Source organism: Suillus paluster (genome assembly GCF_016628075.1).
Source record: "Suillus paluster strain FC165 chromosome Unknown EDB91scaffold_6, whole genome shotgun sequence".
NCBI classification, from domain to species: domain Eukaryota; kingdom Fungi; phylum Basidiomycota; class Agaricomycetes; order Boletales; family Suillaceae; genus Suillus; species Suillus paluster.
In genome coordinates, this window is record NW_024537566.1 from 832,624 (window position 1) to 858,987 (window position 26,364).

Here is a 26,364-nt window from a genome sequence, read left to right on the forward strand (position 1 = left end):
CTCCGAAGGAGACTCGAAATAGACTTCCGCCACAAGTACGGTGACTGAGTTTGCTTCTGACCACATCGTGAGTCATGATCGTGATCACGGTATGAATATTCAGGCCTCAGGATGAATATACAACTTGAACTGGCTTATGGCAAATTTAGATAGTATTTTACCTGGAAAAGCAAGGTAGTTCCTGCGGTCAGGTGGCACGGTTCCAGAAACCATACCCATGGCCCCGAAACCAGGACTTGGCCATACAAGCTTCAAGCTTGTTTTCCATGCCTTATTCAAACCCTCAGATTGCCTTCGCGCAGGCGCAGATTCAATATCATAATCATGGTAGTAACAGGTATTCCACCGCAGCACTCCATCATAATCAATTGCAGCCTAGATGCTGGGACCAGGGACAGGCGTATTTATATATGAGATGAATGCGACTGTAGACTTTACCCATGCGGGGACTGTCCGTCTTCCTGGCAGGCATTCGGATAAAAATACGGCATTGTCGCTTTCGGTGAGCCCCTGCATAATGCATCACGCCAAAAAAATGGTGGGTTAGCTAATATTAGACGGTCGACGCATTTTTATCTTTGCGAGTCGCGCATTGTGCCGGACGGACAACTACTAGCATGATGCTAAGAGATATAAGAAGTTTTACGACGGGTTGGTCTTGATAGGAGGGTTGGAAAAAGTTCCCTTGTGCCGCGTCGGGACGAGAGAAGTATAACATCCGGAATGGCTGTCCGAATCTGAGGACGTAAGAATAATTGCCCGCTGCCTTTTCGAACAGTGGCGATTAGAACGTCACAGAAATCTCACCTTGAACCCCTGATGACGCTGAAATGGACATGCGTCCGAACCAATGATTTGGTCAACAAGTTGACATTGAAAGATATGCATCATGTTAACGGCAAAAGCACCACTGGACAATTAAATAACGCACTTTTGCCAGGAATCGCGCTTTTTCAAGTCATTTATTTGAAATTAGGAAATTCGTGCCTAGAAAGCCGCGAGTCCGCGATGTTATAAGGTGTGCTGTGATATTGAGCCTGATTAGAACAGCGATGATTGGCTGCCTGAGCTATAAAACTCGGTACCGAAGCTGACAAAATTTGACAAGCCAATAGACTACTCGACATTAGACTGATTTACTGGGGGAGAAAGTCCTCACGGACGGTGATACGTATCGGTATTCCAAGACCTTGGAAAATGTGAGCTTGCTAATGGCATGTGAGTGTCATGTTGAGGAAGCAACAATTATAGAGGTGCGAGCCAAATTTCCTGGTTGGCGATGGAGAGACAAAGAACACTTATCGGGGAGTCACAAATGAGGTGGTATCCGTGGAGCTTGCTTGCAAGAGGTCACGCGGACGAAGGACGAGAATTTTCTAATTCGAAGCCTCCTCCTTGCGGGCGGTGGAAGATACATAAGCCTTGCCATGGGACGGATTCAAAGTTCATGAGAATGAAAAGGACAAAACCCACCCAAGCTGTACAGAAAGAAGCACTTATAATGTGCCTGGGCGCGGTTGTGCGGGGCCGCCATATGTGCAACGCGGCCCGATCGGTAAAACCACGAATACTTGAATCCTGCTTACTTTTTAGTACTGGATGACTTTCCGTATGGGCTGAATTATTAGATCGCTTTGAAATGCAAGAAATTCTTATTCGCTGTATGACGCGTAGCCACCGGCGCTTTGGATTGTGAAAGCCAGAAATAATTTCCCGGGCATTGATAAGATACTGTATAATTTCGACCTTAGGTTCGTCACACTGTAGCTAGCTTGATGAACCGAACCTATTTTTTGTGACAGTCACAGCTGTTTTTGGGTTGACGAACCTAATTTTGTGACATAACATATGATATGTTTGTTTTGAGATATGTTTTTTTAGGAAAACATTCACCTAACCACTTTTTCCACTCCTTATTGTCATTTTTGAGCTATACTGTGTGTAGAAAGTACATATATTATCCTACTGAACATGTATATATGAACCTTATGAACTTATTTTAAGTTTGTCACAGCTGTCCTCGAGAGACGAACCTGTCACAAAGCCATTAGGTAATGCAGTGCAGAAACTCCCACGAACCTAAGGTCGAAATTATACAGTACGTACCAAGTGATGTAATTGTGATTCGAGTCTAGATGTCCACTAGAGTTCGCGCATTTTAGGGGTAACGTCTATTATTCCACAACGCACAAACATAAAAAAAAAATCCTTTGAGAGTTCGATAGCCTGACATTGAAAGTGAAACATCTGCTAGTTTTTTTTTTCGAAACTCGACGTGTTGAGTCCGGCGGAGAGTCACCGCGTAGAAAAAGTGCATTTTCCCTACAGTTCGCGCACTTTGTCACACGATGTCACGCATCTGCCGCAATGCCTTTTCACACTCCGCAGTGTCCGCAACCGTTCGTACAGTGTGTTGCGAGGAGAGAGAGAGAGAGAATTTCTATATTTATATACCGCAACAAACAAGGTAAACTGTTAAGACGCGGTGCCCTGTTAGGGCTGTACTGGGGGATGTTGTAACAGGGTAAGGGGTGTAAGTATAGTACGAATAGCCAAGCGGTCCGCGTTTGAGAAGTTTCGGTGCGCGTATAAGTTAGTGTGTTGCGAGGACTTTAATTCGGCATTGGTGTTTTTGTGCCGCATTTCGGCATTGCGGAGTTTCGATTTACACAGTCTCATGTAACGCTTTGAATAGATTGTCACGTCTGAGGCATATTTCTTTTATTGTAGATGATCCTGACAAGCATGTGGCCCCAGAGAAATTTGTTTTAGTATTCTCTCATTGTGTATAACCATCGTACCGCATTCCAGAATTTTATGTAGTGATCTGACCTTTAGAGCGAGCCTTCTATGCACAAAACTAGCCTCCAGCACCAATAAGTTGGCCATGACGAGATCTCCTTCTATTTTCTTCAAACAAAAAACATGGCAATGTGTATTATGTTGGGGGGAACCTAAATGCAACATACATAAGGATTCCGTGCAGAATTGCGTGTGCTAGAGTCAATGCGCAAACTCTTGGGACACACGGACTCGTGGGACTATCTAGCAGGGGGTGCAAGTAAAAGACATGGATTTGATTGGCTACAATGTATATTTACGTAAGTGTCTGCATTCAAAAGACATCGCTTAAACCTCTTAAGCTACGCGTCAAAGACCTCTGTGAAATAACTCCTTTCAGCCGAACGAAAATACAGCTAGTGAATATGAGACAAGGCAAGAATGCTCCTTTCTGCAGGTCCACATGTTCTCACTAGCACCATGATAGACCACAATACCCAAGCGGCAGGTCACAGTGATGGCGGTCTCAAAGTGACAGCGGAGATGGAGGTCATCCTCAACCAGCCAGATCATATCGGCATCAAAATGGGCAGCGAGAAACTCAGGTCCATGTTTCAGACACGTGGGTTCTTACTTGACAAGCTATACCTTGGCATATCTCCGGAATCTGAGAATGACACTTGTAGAATTCGGCGAACTGGATATTAATAAACTTTCACCATTTGCATTGGCGTGCATGACTGGGCAAATTCAGGTTGTCGAAACTGTTTGTCCCTATCTCTATGTCGTGGCTGAATGCTAATTCACCAGTCAAGGCAATCAGTGGAGGGAGCGCTCCCGACATAACAGGAACCGAAACACCGTTCAAAATTGGGTTTCTTTCGTTTACTGTTCTCGGTGCACAACGAATCAGAGGAGGTCCTCCAAGTTCTCTAAGGTATCTTGATGTCATCAAGTATCTCCTTCAGTGCGGTGCGCCACCAGATCTGCCCGATATATCTGGCCACACAGCCCTCCATCATGCCTGCACTCCTCCACTTGGGCATTTTGAACTTGCCAGGGCACTTCTTGAGGGTGGCGCCAACCCGAATGTTCAAAACAGATATGGCGAAGTGCCCCTCTTCTTCCCATTCCAAGGACAAGACATACCCATCCTGGATTTGCTGATGGAGCACAACGCTGATCTGGATATTAAGGATGGAAATGGTGATTCTCCCCGTGCTTTATGTGTGGTGTTTGGTCCTCAAGTCACGGCGGCGGTTCGCCGATGGGAAAGAAAGCGATCAGGAGAGAAAGCACTATTGGAAGAGAAGGAATGCGAGTACTGCAAGAAAAAAGGAAGCGGCTTGAAACAGTGTGGACGGTGTCACACAGTTCGTTATTGCTCGTCTGACTGCCAGCGTAAGCGACCCCTTCTGTCATGCCCACGCATTTCACGGACTCGCGACTTATGCCAGGTATGCATTGGAAAACTCACAAACCGTTATGCCAGCCATTCTCCACATCAACTACGGTCACGCTGAAGCCAACCTATGGGGACTTCTCGTCCGCGATTTCTCGTGCTGATTTCACTCGCGAACGGCTTGGCCTCTCCAGTCGCAAGTCCAAACCGCCTAAAAACACCCCGATATCCTTTGATCAGAAGTCCATGATAATCAAAGTGCAAGTGCCCGTGGATCCATTCTCTCCGATTGCGACATCGATGGGACTGGGCGGCTTGCTAATATATAATAAGAAGAAAGATTTCATGTGCACTATTCAGCGGGCTGGAAACGAAAACGCATATGACGAGATCGTTCGCATGGTGAAATCCAGGGGCGTTGGAGGGGTGAAGGCTTATTTTGCTGCTGAACTGCGAACTCGCGATGAGTTGGTTGTCAAGATTTCTGAACCTTTAGCAGAGCAACCATTTTAGGACAGCTTTCTTTACCAGCGCAACTCTCCATTAGCAAGTAAGAATCGTTATCAAGTGGTGTCCCGCTTACGAATCTCTTTGAACGACAAGCAGGAATAATTGTTCTCGTCGTTCGCGTCACAAAATTAAATCATCAAATTTTATTGCAAGTGATAATCGCGCTCGTCGTGTGGCAACACCTTGATATGCACGGGCAAGTAGATAAGACAAAATAACTTGTACATCAGCTCAATTTCCACAACGTTCACCGATCAAATACATGAATATCTCTCATGACAGGAGGTTGAAACTGAGGGTATACCCATGTTATCGAGAAGGGGTTCTTCCAGTCCACAACCACTCAGCCATGGATAAGGGGGCGTGTGTACCAGCACGGAGGACCATAAATACACTAGTGGTCAGTGCTTTGTGCGAACTCGGTGTGTAATCAAGTCATTCTCCTTGCTGATGGTGCGTACCAGGTACTGGGCCGCCGATGTCAAAATTATTTCATTTTCTGGGGGTATGCTGTGTCGCGCACGATGACGTGGTGGATGTGGAGGGAGGGACTTCCAGCCGAGTTTCATGAGGCAAGATCACATGTACCCTGCGCCGTGCGCGCGAGGTTGATTTTCAGGTTGAGTAGAATCATGAGAATGTAGAAGGGCTGCTTCTTCATTCATTTCCTACGTGTCCTTGTCGTCCATGAATAGGATTGAGGTATAAACACCTCCGCCTCGAGATTCGGTGCTGGTGAGAACGCATTTTCTGCAGCATGGCCCACAACATCAGGACGCGGCTGACATCGAGAGGACCCGCAGATACGCCACACAACATTCCAACAGCATCGAAAGTGGCGGTGTCGAAGGCTGGGTCGGCCGATGACAGCATTGAACGCATTGAGGCGGAGAGGTCGACATTGCATAAGATGGGCGGGCATGAATGCTTACATCCACTGCTGCTTGTAATTTACCGGTCCACCACCGTGGGCTAGTTTTGAAACATGGTGTCCACCATTGCAGTGGGTGCCCTGCTCAGCTAGAATGAGCTCGCCATCCGGATGGCCGCTCGAACTCCAAAGTGGTCACGTTCCCCGGACATTTTATGGCCCCTGATAATGATTTGGTCGCTAGGAACAATGTCAATTAAACGTGTACTATCTAGTATATGGAGAAGTATTACCGGCGGTTATCGTCCTGGAAAACCTTCCGTTGCGTGTGCAAGTCAGCGTGGCGGCCTGGGGGGTGGGGAATACTTTGTTTGGTGCAAGGACAGTGCCGAGGGGGGCCGCATTGTCTACCAAGTTCATCGTATGAAGTCATATCTCTTACGTCCGTGACAAATAACTTACCGAAGCTTTTGAAGTTCCCACTGGCAAGTTGTCATCATATTACAGTCATGAGGCCAGGCAGCGTGGTGCCTCTCGAACCCATCTCCCCTTTGAGACCTTGCCATAGTTCTCTCCAACGCAGATCAGTCGTGTATCCAGTCACAATTGTTATTGCAGCAACTTGAATGCCAATGGAATAGAAGTCATACATTCTGAAAAGTCTTCATGTTTTTGCCGCCCAAAGATCCGGCGTCCCGCATAACTCTGACAAAGAACGTACAAAATTAATGCAAAGTCGTGCCCTTCCTGCACCTGGATGTAGCTATCACAGATGTCCTTGAAATGACCAAACACGGAGTGACACAGCATGATATGTAATAATCGTCACCGCGGCCGAAGGAGGGCGATTGAAATAGAGCGCGGGACTTGTGTGCTTATGTGCAGCAGCGGAATGTTCTGGTTGCCCCAATTCCGAAGGAGACCACAAAGGACGTTATTTATTCCAGCTTTCCTGTCTGCGCCAAGCGAGCAAGTCATAAGCCAAACGGTGAATATTGAGGCGTTCAGATCTGGAAGGCCGACGTCAATTCGACCACGGTCGGCAAGCAGTTACACTCACCAGCAGGATATCGCACGACCGTCGGTGTCGAGGTGACCAGCCTCAAATGGATCCGCAAACACCTCAAAGGTAGGATCGGGGCTTGTGAAGGCATCATGTACTCGATACCCATGACACCGCTTCGCCCCGGGTACATCGAGGTCATCTTCCAGGTTGATGTCGACCTTCTATATCTCTTAGTATATGGAAGGTCAAGGTCAACATGCCACACACGGTCATTGGATCGCTCGCTCTCCATAAAATGAGAGTCAGCGGCAACAGCACAAAATTCGGGCTTGTTATGATGCTGTCCTTATTTCAAAGTGCAAAAAAAGCTTCATGCTTGGAATCTTGACGGCGAGGGTACGCGTGGGTCATCGCCGTTGAATGATACTAAACCAGAGTATGGACACAAAGGATATCGAACAAAGGAATTTCATGCCTGTCAGATTAACATGTCACAGTCAAGTTGCAACGTTCTAGTTGGCGGTCACACGGCGGCGTTATCAGCTGGCATTATGCTGACCCGCGGAACGGCTTAACCCCATCCTCTCGTCTCTCATCCTCGTCTAATCTAACGTGCCTCGGACGTGGCTCCTCGACAGTGGTTCAATCAGACGTCATTAATGAAAATAAGCTTATTTTGGGGGGTATCAAATACAAGGATGCAAGCGAGACATGTGAGAATGCGAGGGACTCCATCAGCAACACATGATGGCGAAGGTTCAGGATGGAAGCGCTTAGGGTATCTTGCGCATGGGGCTAAGTCGGCAGGCAACGGGCATCTTACAATCATGCACGGCAAAATACAAACATTAGCCTTTGCCCCTGTCCACGTTACCCAGCTTCATTTCCGTCATTAATCAGATGAACCGGAGCACTGCAAGAGCTAGCTTACCTCAAGTAAGTCGATATCTCCACCCGGAACTGATTTTACACGTGTACGAGCGGAGGCAGTGGTCGCTTTACTCTGCGTGCCTCCGCTGCTGTCCCCATCGCTTGAGGACTGCAAGTCAGATAGGTTGATGGTATTGACGCGAAAACTCATGCTGTCATTTTGACTACTGTGATGGTTGCGCCCTCGTAAGGCAGACCGACTGTTTAGCGATGCAAGGAGGGAATTGGCATATACTGCAGAATGAAAGGGTGAGGATACATTCTGTAGGCGCAGACCTGCACTCACGCTTTCCGATGACAAAATCTATCGCGATGAACCATAAACTGCCTGGGCTGACAGCAAACTGCACGACGAACGAACATCAGTTTCAAATATATTTTCCTGCTTCCATCGCTTGAACTTACTGCGATGACTTCGGCCACAGCAACGGCTCTAGAAGATAAGAAGTGAGGTTGATCCAGTCCCATGTCTATCAGACAAGAGACGTACGAAGTCAGTAGACAACGATTGATGGCGTATACAATTAACGTATTAACGAGTGCGTTGGTCCTGGGGTTGATACAATCTCAGCTATGCCAGTAATTAATGCGGGATTAAGACCTACTCAACAAGGGGGCTGCGATTGCCATGCAGAAGGACACACAATGCAGCAGCAATGAAGACGTCAGACAACACAGCAGTGACAGCGAATGGCGTAGCGGCGTAAAGCTGGAAGACTGTCAGCAGGACGCCTAGCCGAACTAGTTGTTCACCACACAGTGATTTGCGAAAGGGCACTGAATTCCTTCTTGATGAACCTGAGGGTATTCGTTACATTTGACACGTATTTAAGAGAGGAGTACTTACATGAGAACAACTGTCTCTATTCTGGCTCAGCGCATTGTGTGAGTAAGATGAAAAAAGGAAGCCCACCCAATCCAAAGCCTAAGCCTCCAATTAATGAGCTGCTCATACTAGTTATATGAAGCCTTACCGAAGTGTAAGATGACGAACACCATCTTGAGATGACGAATCACCTTCAGTACCGAGCCACTGTATGAACAAGATATCTTCGACTTACAATAGAGCATGTCAGCCACCATCGAATACTGGATCGGGTCACTACCCCGCAAAGATTCAACGCAGGCAAATCGATTGAAATAAAACGCTTACGATGGGATATTCGAAAAGCAAAGTATCTGGAAAAGACCCTTATTATATTTCTCCACAAACCGTCTATGGAACAGTCACGTACGTTTGCACGAGGACGGCCATGCAAAGCTGCAGTCCTATTGTTAATTTCAGGAAGAATTTCAAATGAAAAATCTCACATTCAGACCGAGCGATGTCTTTGGTTGTCATATGTGAAATACCGAATTACCCAAAGCTGATCACTCACGAAAAGAGACCTAGGATGTACAACTCAGCGCTGAATATTCGTCGTATTCCAGAAGCACATACCAATTTCCAGCACTGAGGGCATCCTCGTCACCAAAATTCGATACCTATACCTAAATCAGAATTGTGAACCCGATGTTGTTGCCGTTGACGCGCACAAGGTAGTAATACAGAGCATGACACACTGGAACAGGACAAATTCAGTTGATTTCAACTTAAACGCCAATTCGTGACTCACTGAGGGAGACGTGTAGCGTGTCTATGACCCTGCAAAGAAAATCAGGGTGGCAGAATCTATAACTCAAAAGAAAATTACCAGACGAGCGCAACCTGTAACACCTGTCGTAAAAAGCCATCGTATAGCATAAACCAGACACGACGTACCAACAGTTTCACACTTTTGTTGTCTCTGGGGTAATATACATAATACAAATATGTCTTGCAGAGTGGAGCAGGATCAGCACTGTCGCCTGCGGACGGCATGAGGCGTACGCACCTGCAGAGTTGTGATGCCATACAAGCTATTATGCAATCGCACTGTCAAGTCCTGACCGAAGGAGACAGACTCTCGACGCACATCGCAGCCACCATGCCCCCGATGAACCCTGCGCCTAAAGAAAGGTCAGCTGCACAGCTTGGTACAAAGACGGGCACAAGATATGTACCAAACGTATCACGAATATCCACCGCCATAGCAAACAGTCAGTGGATGAAGAGAAGAGAAGAAGAAAAAGTTGCGACAAGGTTGTTTACAGCAATGCATTTATGACACTGGGTTCTAAGGTCCCAACAAAATAAGTACCCGTGATGGGGGAGACCTGAGGAATGAGTTATGCTTATCAATATTAAATCCCCTTGGCGCGATTTGCGCGGGGTTCAGATTCCAGACTCCGAGTAAGCACTCAATATCCCTTCAGCTGCCAAACTAAAAATAACGTTCCCCCTTGACATGTGTCCCATCGCTTCTCATCGTCGGGGAAAAGCAGGCAAACGCTCACCGTGTTGAGGCCTCCAAGGCTGACCTCAAAACCAGAATTTGGATTTATGCATCTCCTTGTGGGCGGTCGCCGAGTTGTAACCCAATCGGTCTGATGCCAACCCATGCCAGCCATTCGTGGTGAGCCGGAAAGCCAGATCAAATGATGAGTTGATTTTGTGTGGCGATGCAACATACATATCACATCATGACCCTTGCTTGGCATAGGTGGAAGGTGGAGAAAGCGATACTTCGAGACGCCACGGCCATGAACATAAATGGCGAGAACGTGATTTCGGACGACACCGTAACAGCCATCCAACACACATTCTGTTGTGATCAGTACCTTTGGAGGAAAATACAGCTCAGGTGGAGCACGCAGCGCTGTCTAGCGCTCGACCTGCAACATGTACTCAATCATTAATATATGCGTATATCCATAGTGTTTCCACACAATGTCCACCATGTCATCGCCCACGCCACCATGGAGTTTCCGTGTGTGCACACCCTGCAAAGTGTGATCAACGCAGTGACTATATAACATCCGACTATGCAGGGGCATCTTGTGGATCCGAGATGAAGATGTTGTTTCCCTTAATATTGATGAAGGAGTACTGCGGAGGCTCGTCAGATCAGATGGAACACGAACGTGAAAGCTCGACGAACCTCGGCGAGATCCGTGTCTTTTCCTCGATTGTAGTTCTGGTATACGAGGTTCACCTGAATACACAACGTTAGATAGAAAACACGACACATATATTCAATACGCACCTCAGTCATAAATGGTCTCAATCCAGCTCGTTCTAGCATCTCCCACCAAGGTAAGAAATCTTCAAATTTCTTATCCCAGGCATGGAGCTCAACTATGAGCTGTCCGAAGGGGAGGGGTTCCCCGGACAAGATGTATGGTTGGATTATCTGAGTGAGTGTGTCAAATTCCCAACCCTCTATGTCGATTTTGAGTACGTCAATATGGTCGTGCTCTAATCACGAACATAAGAGCGTTTTATTAACAAGAGACAGAACGCATATAGAGAGCGTACGAACTGTTAAACTCGAGCAGAGTCTTGAGAGTATACAGCTTATGATTATGGTGCGACTCGTGCGCATCAAAGTTGGCAAGACCCCATGAATAAAAGTGTGCGCGGTGGTTGATCTTGATGTGGGATCCAAACGAGTTTGAGCGATAGTCATATCCCCATACTTCACAATGCCGTGTCCGTTCGAGCAGCTCTGCCTCAAATGTCGTTTCATAGTTCATACCTACGCGATTGCGAATGAGGGTTAGTCCGAAACGGGATGAAGGAACTGGCGCACCAAAGGTGTATATGATACAGTCTGGCTTGTGCTCCAGTCGAGACATCCCACATGCCCACTTTCCGCCATCCCCCAGTGCACCTATGCGCTCCAGTTCGTGCGGACAATCAAAAGATGGAGGAAAGAAGCTCCCTGAGAATGTTCGTAAACGGCTGATGGCAAACGGAAATCTTCATCATCGACCAAACTCACAGACAGTGTATGCTGGCCATGGCTCTTTGTCCGGTGGAAACCTAAAATATGTTCAACTCACAAAAGGACTAGTGAGTCGGTGAGACGTACATGACGATGTCGCGAGAAGTTGTGCCATATCTCTGTATTAGGTCCTTGCGGCCAGCTATTACTTTCTGATAGACTCTTTCTGCTCGCTCAAGCCGTGCTGGGAGGGTACTGTCACGGATATACGCAGCATATGAGTCGGTTGAGAGCGGAGATTGGTATGGACTGAGTAAGAAGAAAGTTGCTGTCACAACTAAGGCCACGAGGAAGAAATATCGAGGATGTCGATGCCATACTGCAGGCATGATGAATGAGAATAACGGTCGATCGGTAATGACAGGACTGAAAGGGTATACGGGGAAGGCACTGGCGCTGGCGGGAAGGATATGTCGGGAATAATGATAACCAGTTTAAAGAGTCTAGGTCGTGTACAAAAACAATTGGGCGCTGCGGTTGTATACGGCGCTAATTAGATGTTTCAGTTAACATGCGTTATGAAGAAGAAGACTTACGCAGGCTGCAGACAACGCTCACTAGTAAGGTAGGATACCTTCAAGCTAGCATGCACGGTACAAGACCTTGTTTTTGCGAGAAACAGGGTAGTTCTGGTTCAGCTTGGCAACGAAATCTCCCACTTAGATTACGACAAACAAATGGTCCCATGATAGACAAGCCTAGGCCTAGATCAGGAACTAGCAAGTCCGAGTCACCCTAATTCTACTTGCTTACTACTTCCACCATGACCTCCATCAGTGATCAAGAAATTATCTATACTCGCACTGGCGTGCAGAGTTGCGCTGTCAAGTCTGCTGAAACTCTAGATAGTGACCTGCCTTTGAAGGAATCAGATAATTTTGTACGTTCATTGACATCTGTGCCTGCCAGACTGTATATCATTTCGTCGACATCTGATACAGCATAACCGGAAGGATCAAGGTGACGTGTCTGATAGTGAAATCCAGGTTCTAAAGGAGAGACTAAATGTAGCTGAGACGAAGTTGAGGCTCCGGGAGGATCAGGTGATAGCACGAGAGCAAGGGTTGACAACGATAGAAGAAGGTCTAAGGCTGCGTAAAGTTGATTTGAGGTTCAGGGAAGAGGATCTAAACATCCGAGAGGAGGAATTGAAGGTACGAGAGGATCGTTTGCGTGCGCGAGAACAGGAACTTGAAGAAAGGAGTCGGAATGTTACATCCCCCGGAATATGATTCAGATGGACAAGTTGAAACATTCATCCTTGGTGCAGCAATTTCATTATTTTCATGTCATGTCCTCAGCAGGAAATTGATGCGGCGGTCGGCAGCAGCACCACGGTACTGGTTCCTTCAGGGAAGGAACACCCACATGATGCTTCATTAGACTCAAGTGACTTCATCTGCTAGATCGGACCGTTGCATTTGCAATCAACCACCACCACCCAACGACTGCAACTCAATTCGAGGTTCGCCCTCTCAGATCCAGTTCCTTACCATTATGTGGGAGCAAGCATAATTGTGCGCTAGAGGAATGTTTCTCTCTACCAGACTATTACGAAGCGAAAGATTCAGCAAACGGTTTCACAACTGTCGGACTTGACATCCATGGTACGTTTCATTGTGGTCGCTGGACAGCATCAATGATGGAAATTGCCTAGGATGCACGTGGACAGGCGCCTGGCCTCAACGAGGCAAATACTGACCCAGGCCTCAAGGCGAATCAACCTGCTTCTCAACTCATTGTCTTTGGCAAATGGTGATCAAAAATATTTGAAACACTGGCAGCCGAGGAATTCACTGCTCCTGTATTCTAGAAGGCTGTAGTCTCGCTTTTGTTCTTGCCTCGTGCACGCTATCCCTTCATCGGCACGAACTCCTTCAAGCAATTAAGTACACAAGGACTTACTACTTATTTGTAATGCCCCGGCAGCGTGAGCGGAAATATGCCGTATGGAATTCATTTAGGCTTAGCTAGCAGGCGAAGAAGACCGCTGCCTCGTGTCTGCTCTTGTCCTGCATATAAAGTCCTACTGCCTATCTGGAAGCACCCCTTGTTGAGTCATCCACTACCGTCATGATCCACACTGTACGAGTCTTTCTCTACTGCCTTCTTGTAGGTTGCGAGTTCGTCGTATGTCTTTCGAGACGCTGACTTCTGTGTCTAGTTCATATTTTCAATCGTCGTTATGGCGCTGAGCGCAGTACGGCTGCACTACACTACCCATCTGTCGCCAAATGATCCTCTTAACTATGGTATCCATTTCTATGGTACGTTCGTTGTCACCACCACAAATGCATAATCCCTTACTTAAGCCCATCCAGACCACATCGTGGTTGAACTGCTCGTAACATCCATCATCACCATGTTCTGGTCCCTGTTCATGTACGTATAATTTCCACCGCAGTTACTCCAATTTTAAACCACTCGCATCAGTGCCCGGACCATACATCGCAGACACGAGCATCGTCTGGTCAACTCCTTCACTGCAGAGCTCGTTGGGTTGTTCATTCTTTTCCTCCTTTGGGTTATCGGCGCCTGCCATCGCCACGGTAAGTCACTCCACTCAATCCCTCTCCATGACTCGTCATACTCACACACTCGGGCGTAGCACACCGGAAATGCACCTGACGTCAACGTCAAGTGGGGCAACCTTTCTTCCTGCTGGGAGTACAGCACGTGCAAGATTCCTCACTGCGCTACTCGCATTCGCTTGGCTAGGATGGCTCCTCGTCCTAGCACTCTTCGTGATGTCATTGTTGTTTGCAATTGCCAACAAGGCATTCCATGATCCGATGCACGGCCGCTGGGATCGCCGCGCCACTAACTACGGAGACGTGCCTATGCGCACCGTGATCGGCAGGTGAGGGGTGACGTCAGGAGGCACGAGGCGTAATATTAGCATATGGGAGTTGAAAAATGTGAAGTGGGGAGATCTTTCAGGAATCGTGGACTGCGCCGGAACGTGCTATTTAATGACACTTATATGACAGTAACGATACAACACATCATGGTAGCACTGATGCAGCGGAGATTCTGCGAATCATCGATGCGCAGGGCAAAGTGTTTGAGAAGTTGAGAACATTACGAGATAGATCATGAACAGATAACTTTTGATACACTAGCACACTTTCCCAACACCTTTATTTCCTGCACGTATTGTAGTAACTATACCTCGAGGCCTCATGGTATGTGACACAAGCTTCTTCATTGATCGATGCAGCTTGTGTCACGGTGGAGCGGTGCTATGTGTCTCGATGATGGACTCTGCTATGTGGTTGTTCGTACTACTGACATGCTGTGCTCTCTATGCTCGTCTTGGCTGACTAAGCCTTCGGAATCGCCCATGGTGCGGTCTTCGTTTGACACTCCGCTACGGCCGAAACTCCGGCCGCTGCCTGCTGTGACTTCGGGTGTCTTCAACATTCGCCAAAATCTTCCGTTCAACCTCGCAATCAAAGGTGCATGATGGAAACATTGATTCCAGGTGTAAGGTGTAAGTTGTGTGTGAACATAAGAAACAAGCAAGATATTCAGTTCGTGACGACTTGTGGGAGCGACGACTCGGCCGTGAGGGATAGTAAGAACTATTTGGTGCTCTCAGCTTCGGTCATGCGGATCCACAGACTGCCCTACCAGATGAAGTTATCAACACAGAAACGATGGAAATAGGAGAGCACAGTACATGAGCATAAATCGTGAGATATGTTTTCGGCTAGAACCGTTCAGGAGCTTTGCGGCCTTCTGCATAACGTAAGTCTCTGTGAAATTAGATCACCGCTCGACGCTGGCCGCAGTCGCAGTGACCGTCATTTGTGTTAGTGGCGATTTCAAGCGCGACTATTGGTACTGAGGTATTCCTCGTTTACTAATCCGAGGCGCCAATACTAGACTCCAAGCTATTATTTAAGTATGCCACGATCTTGGGTCAGTCCTGGTGTGGCCTACCTCGCACGGGGTTTACTTTCCGTCATTGTTCCGGCTGCTTCTTCCGTCATTATCGTAGTACGCCTGGCCTCTCTAAAAGGCTTTCGAGTTTCTCCATGGCTTATGTCTGCGGTGGTTTTGGGTGCAGCGCCTCTGGGGTTCGCGGCTTACGTTTTTGCGGATGGGAGATCGCAGCAACGAAAGGCCAATCGACTCGGTGCCAGACTCATTCCTCGTGTTCAGGGCAAATTGCCTGGCAATCTGGACAAGGTTGTGAATTTGGTTGTGAAGTCCGAGAACGACTACCTTGGTACAGTTTCCGTTTCATGTATTCCAGGCTCGAGCTTTACAGAATTATACTTCTTTCCAGCTCGACCTATATTGGATGAGATCAACGTACTCGGGCCGACTATTAATTTTCGTTTTTTTTGGGAGGACCTCATCATGACCACGGACCCGCAACACATTAAGGTACGCTCTATATATTTTTGAAGATATTATAATCGAACTCCAGATAGACCATTCTCGCGACCGACTTTGATAACTACGTCAAAGGTATGCACCATAGCTACTGCTTCTTCATACGTGACATGTGGCTCGATTCAGGTGACAAGTTCAGAGAAGCAGCTAACTCCGTCCTTGGAACGGGCGTATTTAACTCGGATGGTAAGCATGCATCAGCAAGCCTTTTATATCACGACAGATTGATCGATTGACTTTGCCACCAGGTGAAACATGGAAGTGAGTGATGGATTTGAAGATTGCCTCTGATAGGATTGCTTAGGTGCTTCTAGGCTTCACCGAACCATGACACGTCCTTTCTTCACCCATGATCGGATAAGCCACTTTGATATCTTCGACCGTCATGCGGACCATGCTATCGCTTTGGCGAAGGAACGTTTCCGAATGGGCTTGGCAATTGACTTCCAAGTACTGCTCCCTCAAGTTGGCATTTGGTTCTCGTTTGTTGAAACCTCCCATAGGACCTCATCTCTAAATTTACGCTTGACTCTGCATCAGAGTTCCTATTTGGACACTGTATCGATTCACTTTCCGCCACACTCCCTTACCCCTATAACGCGACAGATTCCACAAATGCTATCCAAGGAGACAACACCGCTACTGCCTTCTCAGATGCTTTCTCTCAAGCTCAGCAGGGAATCAATCGTCGTGTTTCAATCGGGCAGACCTGGCCGCTTACTGAGATTCTTGCTGACAGCACTGTTCAACACATGAAAGTGGTAAATGCATTTTTAGATCCGATCCTCAAAGGCGCTTTGGAGAAGCATTCAACGACCGCCGAATTAGACCAAACTGAATTCTCGGACGACCAAACCCTTGTGGACCACCTCATCAATCTGACGTCGGGTGAGATATTATGTAACGACCTAATTTATGTTGTTGAAATATTCTTTTCAGACTTCAAAATCATCAAAGATGAGACGTTGAATATATTGCTGGCTGGGAGAGATACAGTAAGTTTGCAATTACCTTTGATTTGTCTTGGTCGCTAACGAACAATGACTGCTAGACGGCCTCAACATTGACATCGGCTATTTACTTGCTTGCAATGCATCCAGAGTTTCTCACTCAGCTCAGGGAGGAAATCATATCGAAAGTTGGGCTAACTCGCAGGCCCACATATGATGATATCAAAGAAATGAAGTACCTTCGGGCCGTCCTCAATGGTACATACTCTTGTTTCCTGTCCCTCATCGGTATGTTGCTCACCAGCTTTAGAAACACTGCGCCTTTTCCCTGCCGTGTAAGTGATTAAATTTGGGTTTAGACGTAATTCATCATCGTAACGCAATTCCCTAGCCCATTTGATATGAGGTAAATTCTTAGGCTATGTCCAAGATTCTAGAGTTGAGCCATGGAGCTTGCAGGGAAAGCATACATGATACCACATGGATATCACCCGAACCTGGGAAGAAGCCACTGTTTGTCCCAGGGGGTACCACGTATGCATTTTATTCCATCGTTCAAATTCATCGCATGACTGTGTAAACATTTTAGAGTCAGCTATTCAGTGTTCCTTATGCACCGGAGGACAGATCTTTGGGGACCAGATGGTAAGGAACTTGAACTTCGTCTACATATAGATTTTTGATTCGACCGAATCCGTGATCTAGCACTGGAATTCGATCCAGATAGATGGCTCGATGACCGCGTGAAGACATACCTGATTCCCAATCCCTACATTTTCCTACCGTTTAACGCAGGACCCAGAATCTGCTTAGGGCAACAAGTACGTCGCTCATCATCATTTCATTACCGTCATTCATCTCCTCTCGTACCTCAGTTTGCTTACAACGAAATGTCGTTCATGCTCATTCGTTTACTGCAAAACTTTTCCGCGATTACACTGTCACTCGAGTCGCAAGAGCCCGAAATGCACCCACCTGCATGGTGGGCCTGAGAAAGACGGTCGGCAGGCCATCGAGCGATTCAGGCCGAGAAACCACCTGACACTTTATGCCAAGGCAAGTCTCACTCTGGTATACTTTGCAGTCCATCTGACTAGGCTCTACCTCGTAGGGTGGTATGTGGGTTAAGATGGAAGCTGTAGACGACGTCCGAAATCCTCAACTAAGTATGACTTCGCTGCTTCAAGGAATAAATAGTGCAATGGACTATCTATTCATTTGTATGGACATTTTCGCTTTCCATTTCGTCGTGGTTATTGTTAAGTATTGTAAACATACGCCATACTGCGTGGAGTATATTCAAGCTGCACAGTTACAGGAAATGCTTGACATATCCATCCGTGATAATCACGATTTCTCACAGATCCCAAGCGCTAGAATGTCATCTGCCCTGTTACTTTTACTCTCCATTTTGTCGTAATGGCAATCATGGCAGGTATCCTTCAAGGTCCTGAGGTACGGCGTCGTCGAAGCTCGGGATTATAAACAAAGCTCAACAGGTACTAGCAGGTATGCCATCCCTGGTAGTAATCGCGATGTGTCGCGGGCCGCAATCGTTAGCACAACCCCAGCGCTGCACATTGGTTACACAAACCGGGAACATTCCCATACAATTGGCCTAGCTTTCGAGACGAAGCATCAGTGGGTTTACTTACTAACGTGCTGATTCCGCGTGACAAAACGCACGATGAGCTCATTTCGTCTCCCAAATCCCTGAATATCTACACCGGTGATTGACCGACGTGTCCTGCAAATTGTGTCAGTCATCCAGCAGACGCCTAAGTATGACGTATCACAGTCTTACATGGACATCTCGAGTACTCTGTTAACCAGATCCATTCATCTCGGTCGAGCATCATAGGGCTAAGCGCATTTGGTGAATGTCGATATCGACACATACGGCCAATCCTGCGGCCACAACATGCCGCGCATTAGAGACGAGTTGATAGCATTTTTGTCTGGGGCAAAAAATGCCATCAGAAGCTTTCAACAGGCGTGCTCCAGGGCCGACAGCATCGTATTCTTAGCTCGTGGCACTGCACCTTCTCCATTCAGGCGACATTTGATGAGTGCTCTTGATTGTTGTGCCTGAAAACTGTGATAGGTGTCCGAGACTCTGGAATAAAATCCATTAGGAATGAATTCGTCGCGGATGAGAACATGTTTGACTGCGGCCCGCCTTCTGAATCACAAATCCAGGAAGTGACCACTCATTGTGCAAAAAAAAAAACTGTCGAAATCGCTGCTGTCCAACTGAGGATTACAACATCCCAAGAACAGTTGTTGATCCAGACTCCAGTAATTAGCAGTCGAGGCTTGGTAAAACACCAGACGAGCAGTCAAGAGGCGCACATAGGAAAGCAGGTGAGTTGTGTCAGACGTTAACCCTCAAATCTTGCTACATAGAATGCGGGATAACATACAATGTACAGTACTCCCCTTACACGTCCGAGTCTCGAACATGCAATCAGAAATCGGATCTGGCGTGTGGGAAGGGGCCTACACAACAAGGATACAACAGTGAAAGTCGATTGATTATGCGGTCCCTGCCCTCGACCTGATCGCTCTGATGCCTTGAGACATGACAGGTTTCAATTAGGGCGCTTCAGAGAATCAGATTATCAGACTCAGAATAAGTACCGACGAGGCTGAAGGCGATGGTTTCAGTTCGCACGATCACGGATTATGACAGCACTAGCACATGTAACCGGTGAGTTGATCGGTAAGCGAGTGCTCGTGCGAGCAGTGGAACAGTTGAACCAAGTCGTTTAAGTCTGACGTTCATATCACTGTTGAGTCCAGCATCCAGATAGCAGGTTTAAACCGTTTACCGACTACAATTTCAACGGGCCAGCTCTCTTAATCACTGGTGCCGCATATTCGTACATTCGTGCCGACTCGGTTCAAAGTCCACCGGGCCCGGGATATTAGCACGACCAAAAGCTTGTCTGGAGAGCATTAATGGTTCAATTTTGTCCAGATAGCGATGCGCTGGATCTATCAGATGCCTGCGTGCGCGCCTCTCTTAGTGCCATCGTCCCTGCTGCGTTCGTCTTCGCCCTTTGCCTGTTCTCCATAATACCCATTCCTGCATTCGCCCGTCCGCTTACCACCGCTATCAAATCACCCTTCCGCACTTATTTGACATTGCGCGAGGCTGAAGCTCTAGATGTTGAGGGGGAGAACACAGGCGATATAGTCACCGACAATACTGTTCCGTTATGGCGCACCGTACTTCTCTCATTCGTCGCTTTGGTTCAGGCGCTTGTCTGGACTGCTGTTGGTGCATACAGCATTATCATGGACAAGGCCCATGTCTGGGCGGGTATCGCACCCCTTCTCATTGCTACCACTTGGATATATGCCTCCTGCAAGCCTGTCTTTTGGCCTAAGCCAACCATCCACTACGATCTCTTCGCCTTGTTTGTGCTACACCTCGTCCTTGGTATCATCCTACTTGGTGGTACAGTGTATGAACACGAAGTTCTCGGTGTTCCATTGCCTCCAAAACTCCCATTCGTGGGCCTCATTTCCAATCTCGTCGCCATTCTCGTGGTCATTACCACCGTAGGAAATATGCCTTTTGAGCTGCCGAGCAACCGTATCAAGAAAGAAGATATTGTAGGTCGCTGTCTCTTAATTTCTTACTCAAATTTTCACTCGCCTTATAGTATGTCAAGTACTCTCCTGAAGATTATGCTACCATGTGGGAGTGGATCACTTTCTCATGGGTCTACCCTCTCATTAGGCGTGGCTCAAACATGACCATGAATGAGGATGACGTTTGGGACCTTAGTCCTACTCAGCAATCCCGTCCAGTGTTCATCAAGTTCAGCGCCATCATGTACGTATATGTCATGCAATGAGGTTGCCCATGTTGATGTCGCTACTGTTAGTCGTTCTTCTCTCCTTCGCCGTCTGTGGGCTGCAAATTCAATGGATCTCATGTGAGCCTATTACATACTCCTACTAAACATATCATATAACGCTCGAAACAGTATGGATTTCTGCCTGACTTATGTCAGCGTCACGTTCACTTATGCCTCGCCATTCTTTTTGAAGTAAGTGCCACTTGTTATTAACTTGCTACTTAGCTTTATAATGTTCAGGCTTATTCTTGATGCTATCGAGGAACCCACCCCAGAGAAAAGATCTCAAGCATACATCTACGCTTTCTTGGCCTTCCTGTGTACCTTGCTAAAAGTATGTGTCTACACCATCCGCTCGGAGGCTCTCTTTTATGCTCCATCAGGCGCAAGCCGATGTCCAACACTTGTGGTTCGGGCGGCGAGCAGCATCAAGGATGCGTGTCGGATTGATGGCTGCCATCTACGACAAAGCCCTCAAGCGTCAGGACTACTCAGGCATCGTCGACAAAGACAAAGCGAAAGAAGCTGCCGACAAAAAGGCGGGTATCAAGCCCGCCGAGAATCCTGCTGCGGATGACCCCAAGGCTGGCGCAGATGTTGGAAAGATCGTCAATTTGATGGCAGTAGATGCCAATAAGATTGCCATGATGGTGACTGGCGCATATTTCATTTATGGAGGTCAGTTATATTTATCCTCCCTTGTCTGACAATTGATTTTATCGCTGCCGGTAGGTCCGCTCGAGATTGTCATTGCCACCACCTTCCTCTACAAGTAAGGCAATCCACTCGTGTCAACCGATGTATGCGTCTTACATTCTCTCTCCAGTCTTTTGGGTTTATCTGCATTTGCTGGCTTTATCGTCCTTCTTGCTGGCTGGCCTTTGAACAGCTATGTCACTAAACGCAGTATTCGCATTCAGAAGGGTGTATCTGCCTCGCGAGACAAACGTATGGCAGTCCTTAACGAGCTCATCAGTGCTGTCAAATTCATCAAATTCTTCGCGTGGGAGGACCGCTGGATTCAACGGGCAATGGAGGCCCGTGGGGTGGAGATGACTTGGATGGTGAAGGGTAAGTAGCCGCGTCCTCAGTTTTTGGAGGTCGCCTGATGTGTCGCCAGCTCGGATTAACTCAGTGCTATTCTCTATGATCTGGACCTCAGCTCCTATTTTGGTGTCGCTCATATCGTTCTTCGTTTTCGTGTACCAAGGCAACCAATTGACTGTGTCGGTTGCGTTCACGGTTAGTTTTGTGCTTGTTGGAAATCATCCGAGATTACTGATGCGGTATTGCAGTCCATTGCGCTGTTCAGCATGATTCGGTAAGTGACGAGTCATGTATTTTTTTTGATCCCAGGCTCATGCGGGCATCAGTCAGCCGCTGGGTATTATTCCAGCTTGGATTGTTCAAATCCTGCAGGTATGTTGGTATCATTCATTCTTAGAGAGGTGCATCTGATGGCGGGCATTCAGACTGGCGTTGCATTGAAACGTATCGAGACCTACCTGGGGGAAGACGAAGTCGACGAGCAGGTGTCTTCCATCAAGAAGGTTCGCGCACCCCATGTCGATGGAGAAGACGATACGCTTTCAATTGAAAATGGATACTTTAAGTGGAACGAGGTTCCTGAGAAGCCTGAGAAGCCTGAGGAGAACTCGAAAGCGAATGGCAAGAAACATTCTCCTCCCAGTCCGAGTGACGAGACTGGGACTGTTGTTGATTCCGAGTCCGAATCCATCCGTTCGCTCCCTGAAGATCACAGATTCGAGCTGAAGGATATTTCGGTGCGGTTCCCCGAGGGTGAGCTATCCTTGATTACTGGACCGACGGCGAGTGGAAAGACTGCTTTGCTCGTGAGTAAAGCTCCTCGCACCAAAGCTAACTTTGAAATGACATGCTTTGCTAGATGGCGCTGCTGGGCGAGATGACGACTATCAGCGGAAAACTGACCATTTCGAAGAATACGTCGAAGATAGACGAAAATGGACTTATGCACTCGATCTCATATGCTGCTCAATCACCGTGGCTGCGCCATCAATCCATCAAAGACAACATTCTCTTCGGGCAGCGTTATGACGAGGAGAGGTACAATGATGTTGTCGAGTGCTGTGCGCTGCGGCTGGACTTAAATATGTTGGAGGATGGAGATGATACCGAGATTGGCTCTAGGGGAATCAGCTTGTCGGGTGGCCAGAAAGCTCGGTACGGCGTGGGCGTTTGACCTTCGTTTGGGATGCTCATGGTCTTTTAGTGTTGCCCTTGCTCGTGCTGTGTATGCTCGCACGAAGTATGTCCTCTTGGATGATCCCTTGAGTGCCGTGGTAAGTATTACTATCCGCCTGTTCATGTGTCGCTCTCACCTCTTTGGCGAACAGGACAGTCATACTGCTCGGTTCTTATACGAGAGGCTCTTCCGCGGACCGCTGATGGAAAACCGTACTGTGGTATGTCTGTCATTCACGATGATGCAAAGCGGGATTTCATCCCTTCGCAGATCCTGGTCACTCACCACGTAGAACTCGTGCTTCCTGGCACATATTACTTGGTCCGCATGCTGGATGGTCGCATCGATACCAAGGGTACTGTCAAGGATCTCCGTGTGCAGGGCGTTCTGGACCACATTACGCAGGATTCCACTGCGGAGGTCGAAGAAGAGAAGCCAATAGCTGCCACCGAGGCCCCCATTGAAACGCAGGACATCGCTGAGGTGGATACGTCGGCAGAACCGAAGAAGAAACCTCGAAAGCTCGTCAAGGATGAGCACCGGGAGGCTGGAGGCGTCAAGTGGTCGATTTATAATGCATACCTGAAGGCATCGTAAGGGTTTTGTTAAATTTCAGATGTTGTATTGGCTGATTGCAGTTGCTGGCAGGTCATACCGGACGTGGTTCCTGCTTGGGATTCTGATTGTTTTCTCGCAGAGCTTGGGTGTTCTTGAAAAGCTCTGGGTTCGGGTGAGTGTATACCGTCCTTTTTACATTCCCGAATTTCATGTTTGTCATAGCAATGGGGTGACGCGTACGGCGATGGTGCCCAGCCGACTCCCTACATCATGGCATCTTCAGTATTGACCGAGAACGAAGCGCTGATGAACGGCTACGTGCCCTACCATGACCATCAACACTACTCGAACAGCTACTTCCATGTCAACTCCCTTGGCCTCAGCTCAATCACGTTGCCGGATGTTCATGAACATCCGCTATTCTACGTTGGTATTTATGCATTGATCGGTTTCACCACCGCGGCAGTCAGCGTGTTGTCGACTGCTATCCAGTACAATGGAGCGTTGAAAGCATCAAGATCTATTTTCTACAAGCTTTTGACGGGTGTCGTGCGCGCCACGATGCGCTGGCATGATGTCACACCGGCTGGCCGCATGCTCAATAGGTTTGGAAAGGTAAAATTACAAACACTTTTTACGAACCGTCAATTCACGCACGGTGGCCTGTAGGATATTGAAACCATCGACAGCAATCTCGCGAGCTCGCTATCAGCTGTCAACTCATCATTAGCGACGTTTGCCGCTGCAATCATCACTGTCGTGTAAGCGACTTCTCACATCTCGACAATCCATATGCTCATACCATTGACTTCCTAGTTTTTTCTTCCCGATTTTCCTCATTCCTGCTGTGGTCATAGGTTTCTTCTACCGCATGCTAGCTCTTGGGTATCTGAAAACTGGCAGAGATCTTCGTCGCATGGAGTCTAATTCCAGGTCGCCTATCTTCTCTGAGTTTGGCGAGTTGCTCGAAGGTATTGTCACGGTTCGGGCGTTCTCTGCTGAACAGCGCTTTTTGGACGACCTGCATGGCAAGATCAATGTCACTACTAAGGTAGACTAAACAGTTGGCTCTTACTGTATAACAGTGCTGAGGGTACTGTGACAGATGTGGTACAATTTCTGGATGACGAACCGATGGCTCTTATTGAACTTTGATGCGCTAGGTGGGTTGGCTGTGTTGACCACCACTCTCCTTGCGATATCAGGTGTTGTCTCGCCTGGTACCGCGGCTCTGTGTATCACAAGTGCGATGACGTTTACGATGAGTGTCTACTGGGCCTGTCGGTTCTGGACCGCACTTGAGCTTGATTTGAAGTAGGTGGAAGTGACTTTTTGATGTTCTTGGGTCCATGTAATGTTCCCCTTTCTAGCTCCGTTGAACGTGTCGTGGAATACCTCGAGTTGCCTCAAGAGCCTCCTGCGATCATCGAGTCTAGTCGTCCTCCAGCTTACTGGCCGTCTACCTCAACCAAGGAAGGGTTGATAACTGTCGAGGATCTGGTCATTAAATATGCTCCTGAGCTCCCTCCTGTCCTGCATAATGTTTCTTTTACTCTTAATGCGAAGGAACGAATTGGGCTTTTGGGACGTACGGGTAGTGGAAAGTCGACTTTGGCAATGAGCATTCTTCGCTTCGTAGGTGATGCTTGGCAAGGAGTAGTGTGCGTTTACTGATGTGATTTATTAGGTCGATCCTGTCAGTGGCCGTATCTTGATTGACGGGATTGATATCTCCACGATTGGTGTCCATGATCTTCGCTCTCGTTTGGTGAGTATGCAATATATCAATTGTGTATACCCTGTTACTTATTCGTATCCCAGACTTTCATTCCTCAAGTAAGTCTGTATCTGGTGCAGTGCCTTGCATAATATTCATTTGATGGCAGGATGCGACTCTGTTCTCTGGCACATTGAGAGATAACCTTGATCCATTCGGTACGTGAACGTTATTGACCCTCGCATACTGATGTTGGAGCCTCTTTCAGATGAACATGAAGATAGTGAATGTTTGGACGTCCTATTCCGCGTGCAAATGCTCAGTGAAAGTGCTTACCAATCTCAACATAACTCCCGCGCACCTTCTCGTGCATCTACGCCCGATGACGTCGCCTCCTCTGCTGCGTCAACGGCCGTCACCGACGTGGACTCCAAGACAACCGTCACACTCGATACTCAGGTGTCCGCAGGCGGCACGAACTTCTCGCAGGGTCAACGGCAGCTGATCGCGATGGCGCGCGCACTGCTGAGGCGGAGCTCGATTGTTGTGCTTGACGAGGCAACAAGTAGCATTGACTTTGATACCGACGCAAAAATTCAGGCGACGATCAGGGAGGAGTTCACGGATTCCTTATTACTCACAGGTTAGTACTTTATTTTGAGAGACTGGTCGGCATTCACTGATGTAATGCTTATTATTGCGTAGTTGCCCACAGATTACGCACCGTAATTGATTACGACCGTCTCATTGTGCTTGATAAAGGAGAGGTACGTGTGACAATAGGTTATGCGGGGCTCACATTCATGTGTGATTATGCTAGGTTGCGGAGTTCGACACACCGTTGAATTTGATCCAGAAGGAGGATGGAATATTTAGGACGATGTGCCTCAAGAGTGGAACGTTCGTTGAGCTTGAGGCGGCTGCCAAGGCCAAGGCCGAACGCGGTGCAGCAAGCGCTAGGACATAATCGGGTACTTGATTGGGTTTGACTTGCTTTGTATTTGCACTTTTGGGTTTACCATCGTTCTCTCGTAAACAGACATGAGCTTAATCAGGGCGGAGCCGGTACATGACAAGTTGACACAGCTAGAGAAATGTACGTCGACGATGACGGACACATGGGATTCTTGAATATTCTTCCTTGCGATAAGATCATGGTCGTATGCTGACAATAGTCATTGGGTATTGTGTTGTAGCGGCGCCGAGCGCCGGCGAGCAGTGGTAATGGGTATGACGCCAGCACTATGGGAGGGGTTCAATGGTGCCATGCAACAGT

At 47.7% G+C, this 26,364-nt stretch overlaps 7 protein-coding genes across 7 annotated transcripts; 5 read left to right on the forward strand and 2 right to left on the reverse strand.

Annotated features, from left to right (window-relative positions):
* Positions 1-3,261: 3,261 nt before the first annotated feature.
* EDB91DRAFT_1046014 (ankyrin repeat-containing domain protein) lies at positions 3,262-4,696 on the forward strand (the record flags this gene model as incomplete). Its single annotated transcript, XM_041313227.1, has 4 exons — positions 3,262-3,403; positions 3,468-3,547; positions 3,597-4,182; positions 4,239-4,696. 4 exons carry the CDS (start codon positions 3,262-3,264, stop codon positions 4,694-4,696), a joined length of 1,266 nt encoding a protein of 421 aa, XP_041181856.1.
* Positions 4,697-7,418: 2,722 nt separating this feature from the next.
* EDB91DRAFT_1244132 (uncharacterized protein) lies at positions 7,419-9,571 on the reverse strand (the record flags this gene model as incomplete). The annotated part of the gene is made up of 19 exons (XM_041322381.1): positions 7,419-7,448; positions 7,502-7,734; positions 7,787-7,844; positions 7,906-7,933; positions 7,991-8,050; positions 8,106-8,209; positions 8,259-8,298; positions 8,348-8,368; positions 8,736-8,761; positions 8,812-8,829; positions 8,880-8,889; positions 8,942-8,985; positions 9,037-9,062; positions 9,117-9,145; positions 9,195-9,208; positions 9,263-9,316; positions 9,375-9,399; positions 9,456-9,489; positions 9,544-9,571. 19 exons carry the CDS (start codon positions 9,569-9,571, stop codon positions 7,419-7,421), a joined length of 882 nt encoding a protein of 293 aa, XP_041181857.1.
* A 769-nt stretch (positions 9,572-10,340) lies between these two features.
* Positions 10,341-12,046, reverse strand: EDB91DRAFT_696059 (methyltransferase domain-containing protein). The gene is made up of 8 exons (XM_041328123.1): positions 11,903-12,046; positions 11,454-11,855; positions 11,364-11,404; positions 11,172-11,303; positions 10,902-11,117; positions 10,626-10,837; positions 10,521-10,574; positions 10,341-10,468 (listed from the first exon to the last, which is right to left on the reverse strand). The coding sequence occupies exons 2-8, from the start codon at positions 11,693-11,695 to the stop codon at positions 10,403-10,405; spliced, it is 963 nt and encodes a 320-aa protein (XP_041181858.1). The 5' UTR covers positions 11,696-11,855; positions 11,903-12,046; the 3' UTR covers positions 10,341-10,402.
* Positions 12,047-12,129: 83 nt separating this feature from the next.
* On the forward strand, positions 12,130-13,125 carry EDB91DRAFT_1078571 (uncharacterized protein; the record flags this gene model as incomplete). The annotated part of the gene is made up of 5 exons (XM_041315035.1): positions 12,130-12,246; positions 12,308-12,520; positions 12,773-12,883; positions 12,914-12,973; positions 13,024-13,125. 5 exons carry the CDS (start codon positions 12,130-12,132, stop codon positions 13,123-13,125), a joined length of 603 nt encoding a protein of 200 aa, XP_041181859.1.
* Positions 13,126-13,551: 426 nt separating this feature from the next.
* Positions 13,552-14,230, forward strand: EDB91DRAFT_1235060 (uncharacterized protein; the record flags this gene model as incomplete). The annotated part of the gene is made up of 4 exons (XM_041321280.1): positions 13,552-13,633; positions 13,688-13,748; positions 13,800-13,915; positions 14,040-14,230. The coding sequence occupies 4 exons, from the start codon at positions 13,552-13,554 to the stop codon at positions 14,228-14,230; spliced, it is 450 nt and encodes a 149-aa protein (XP_041181860.1).
* Positions 14,231-15,275: 1,045 nt separating this feature from the next.
* Positions 15,276-17,712, forward strand: EDB91DRAFT_1244135 (cytochrome P450; the record flags this gene model as incomplete). The annotated part of the gene is made up of 15 exons (XM_041322382.1): positions 15,276-15,600; positions 15,661-15,761; positions 15,809-15,845; positions 15,897-15,956; positions 16,019-16,031; positions 16,085-16,220; positions 16,274-16,658; positions 16,710-16,765; positions 16,822-16,978; positions 17,031-17,055; positions 17,112-17,126; positions 17,180-17,254; positions 17,310-17,365; positions 17,426-17,541; positions 17,596-17,712. 15 exons carry the CDS (start codon positions 15,276-15,278, stop codon positions 17,710-17,712), a joined length of 1,674 nt encoding a protein of 557 aa, XP_041181861.1.
* Positions 17,713-19,456: 1,744 nt separating this feature from the next.
* EDB91DRAFT_1108133 (uncharacterized protein) lies at positions 19,457-26,303 on the forward strand. Its single transcript, XM_041317537.1, has 28 exons — positions 19,457-20,341; positions 20,392-20,564; positions 20,617-20,667; positions 20,719-20,781; positions 20,830-20,923; positions 20,973-21,267; positions 21,322-21,361; positions 21,416-21,660; positions 21,710-21,831; positions 21,885-21,910; positions 21,963-22,008; positions 22,062-22,442; positions 22,496-22,791; positions 22,841-22,910; positions 22,965-23,033; positions 23,084-23,406; positions 23,462-23,543; positions 23,594-23,986; positions 24,041-24,132; positions 24,188-24,422; positions 24,477-24,685; positions 24,742-25,006; positions 25,059-25,139; positions 25,193-25,207; positions 25,258-25,306; positions 25,357-25,731; positions 25,794-25,855; positions 25,909-26,303. Exons 1-28 carry the CDS (start codon positions 19,682-19,684, stop codon positions 26,053-26,055), a joined length of 4,959 nt encoding a protein of 1,652 aa, XP_041181862.1. The 5' UTR covers positions 19,457-19,681; the 3' UTR covers positions 26,056-26,303.
* The last annotated feature ends 61 nt before the right edge of the window (positions 26,304-26,364 follow it).

Bases quoted from the DNA above. Each gene is read 5' to 3' on its own strand.
- EDB91DRAFT_696059 (XM_041328123.1), bottom strand. From the start codon at position 11,695: ATGCCTGCAGTATGGCATCGACATCCTCGATATTTCTTCCTCGTGGCC. The intron at 10,838-10,901 runs GTTCGTACGCTC...GTTCGTGATTAG, and splicing joins GACTCTGCTCGAGTTTAACA to AGCACGACCATATTGACGTA. The intron at 10,469-10,520 runs GTTCGTCGAGCT...GAGCCTCCGCAG, and splicing joins AAGACACGGATCTCGCCGAG to TACTCCTTCATCAATATTAA.
- EDB91DRAFT_1108133 (XM_041317537.1), top strand. From the start codon at position 19,682: ATGGTTCAATTTTGTCCAGATAGCGATGCGCTGGATCTATCAGATGCC. The intron at 21,268-21,321 runs GTCAGTTATATT...CGCTGCCGGTAG, and splicing joins CGCATATTTCATTTATGGAG to GTCCGCTCGAGATTGTCATT. The intron at 23,407-23,461 runs GTAAGGGTTTTG...AGTTGCTGGCAG, and splicing joins AATGCATACCTGAAGGCATC to GTCATACCGGACGTGGTTCC.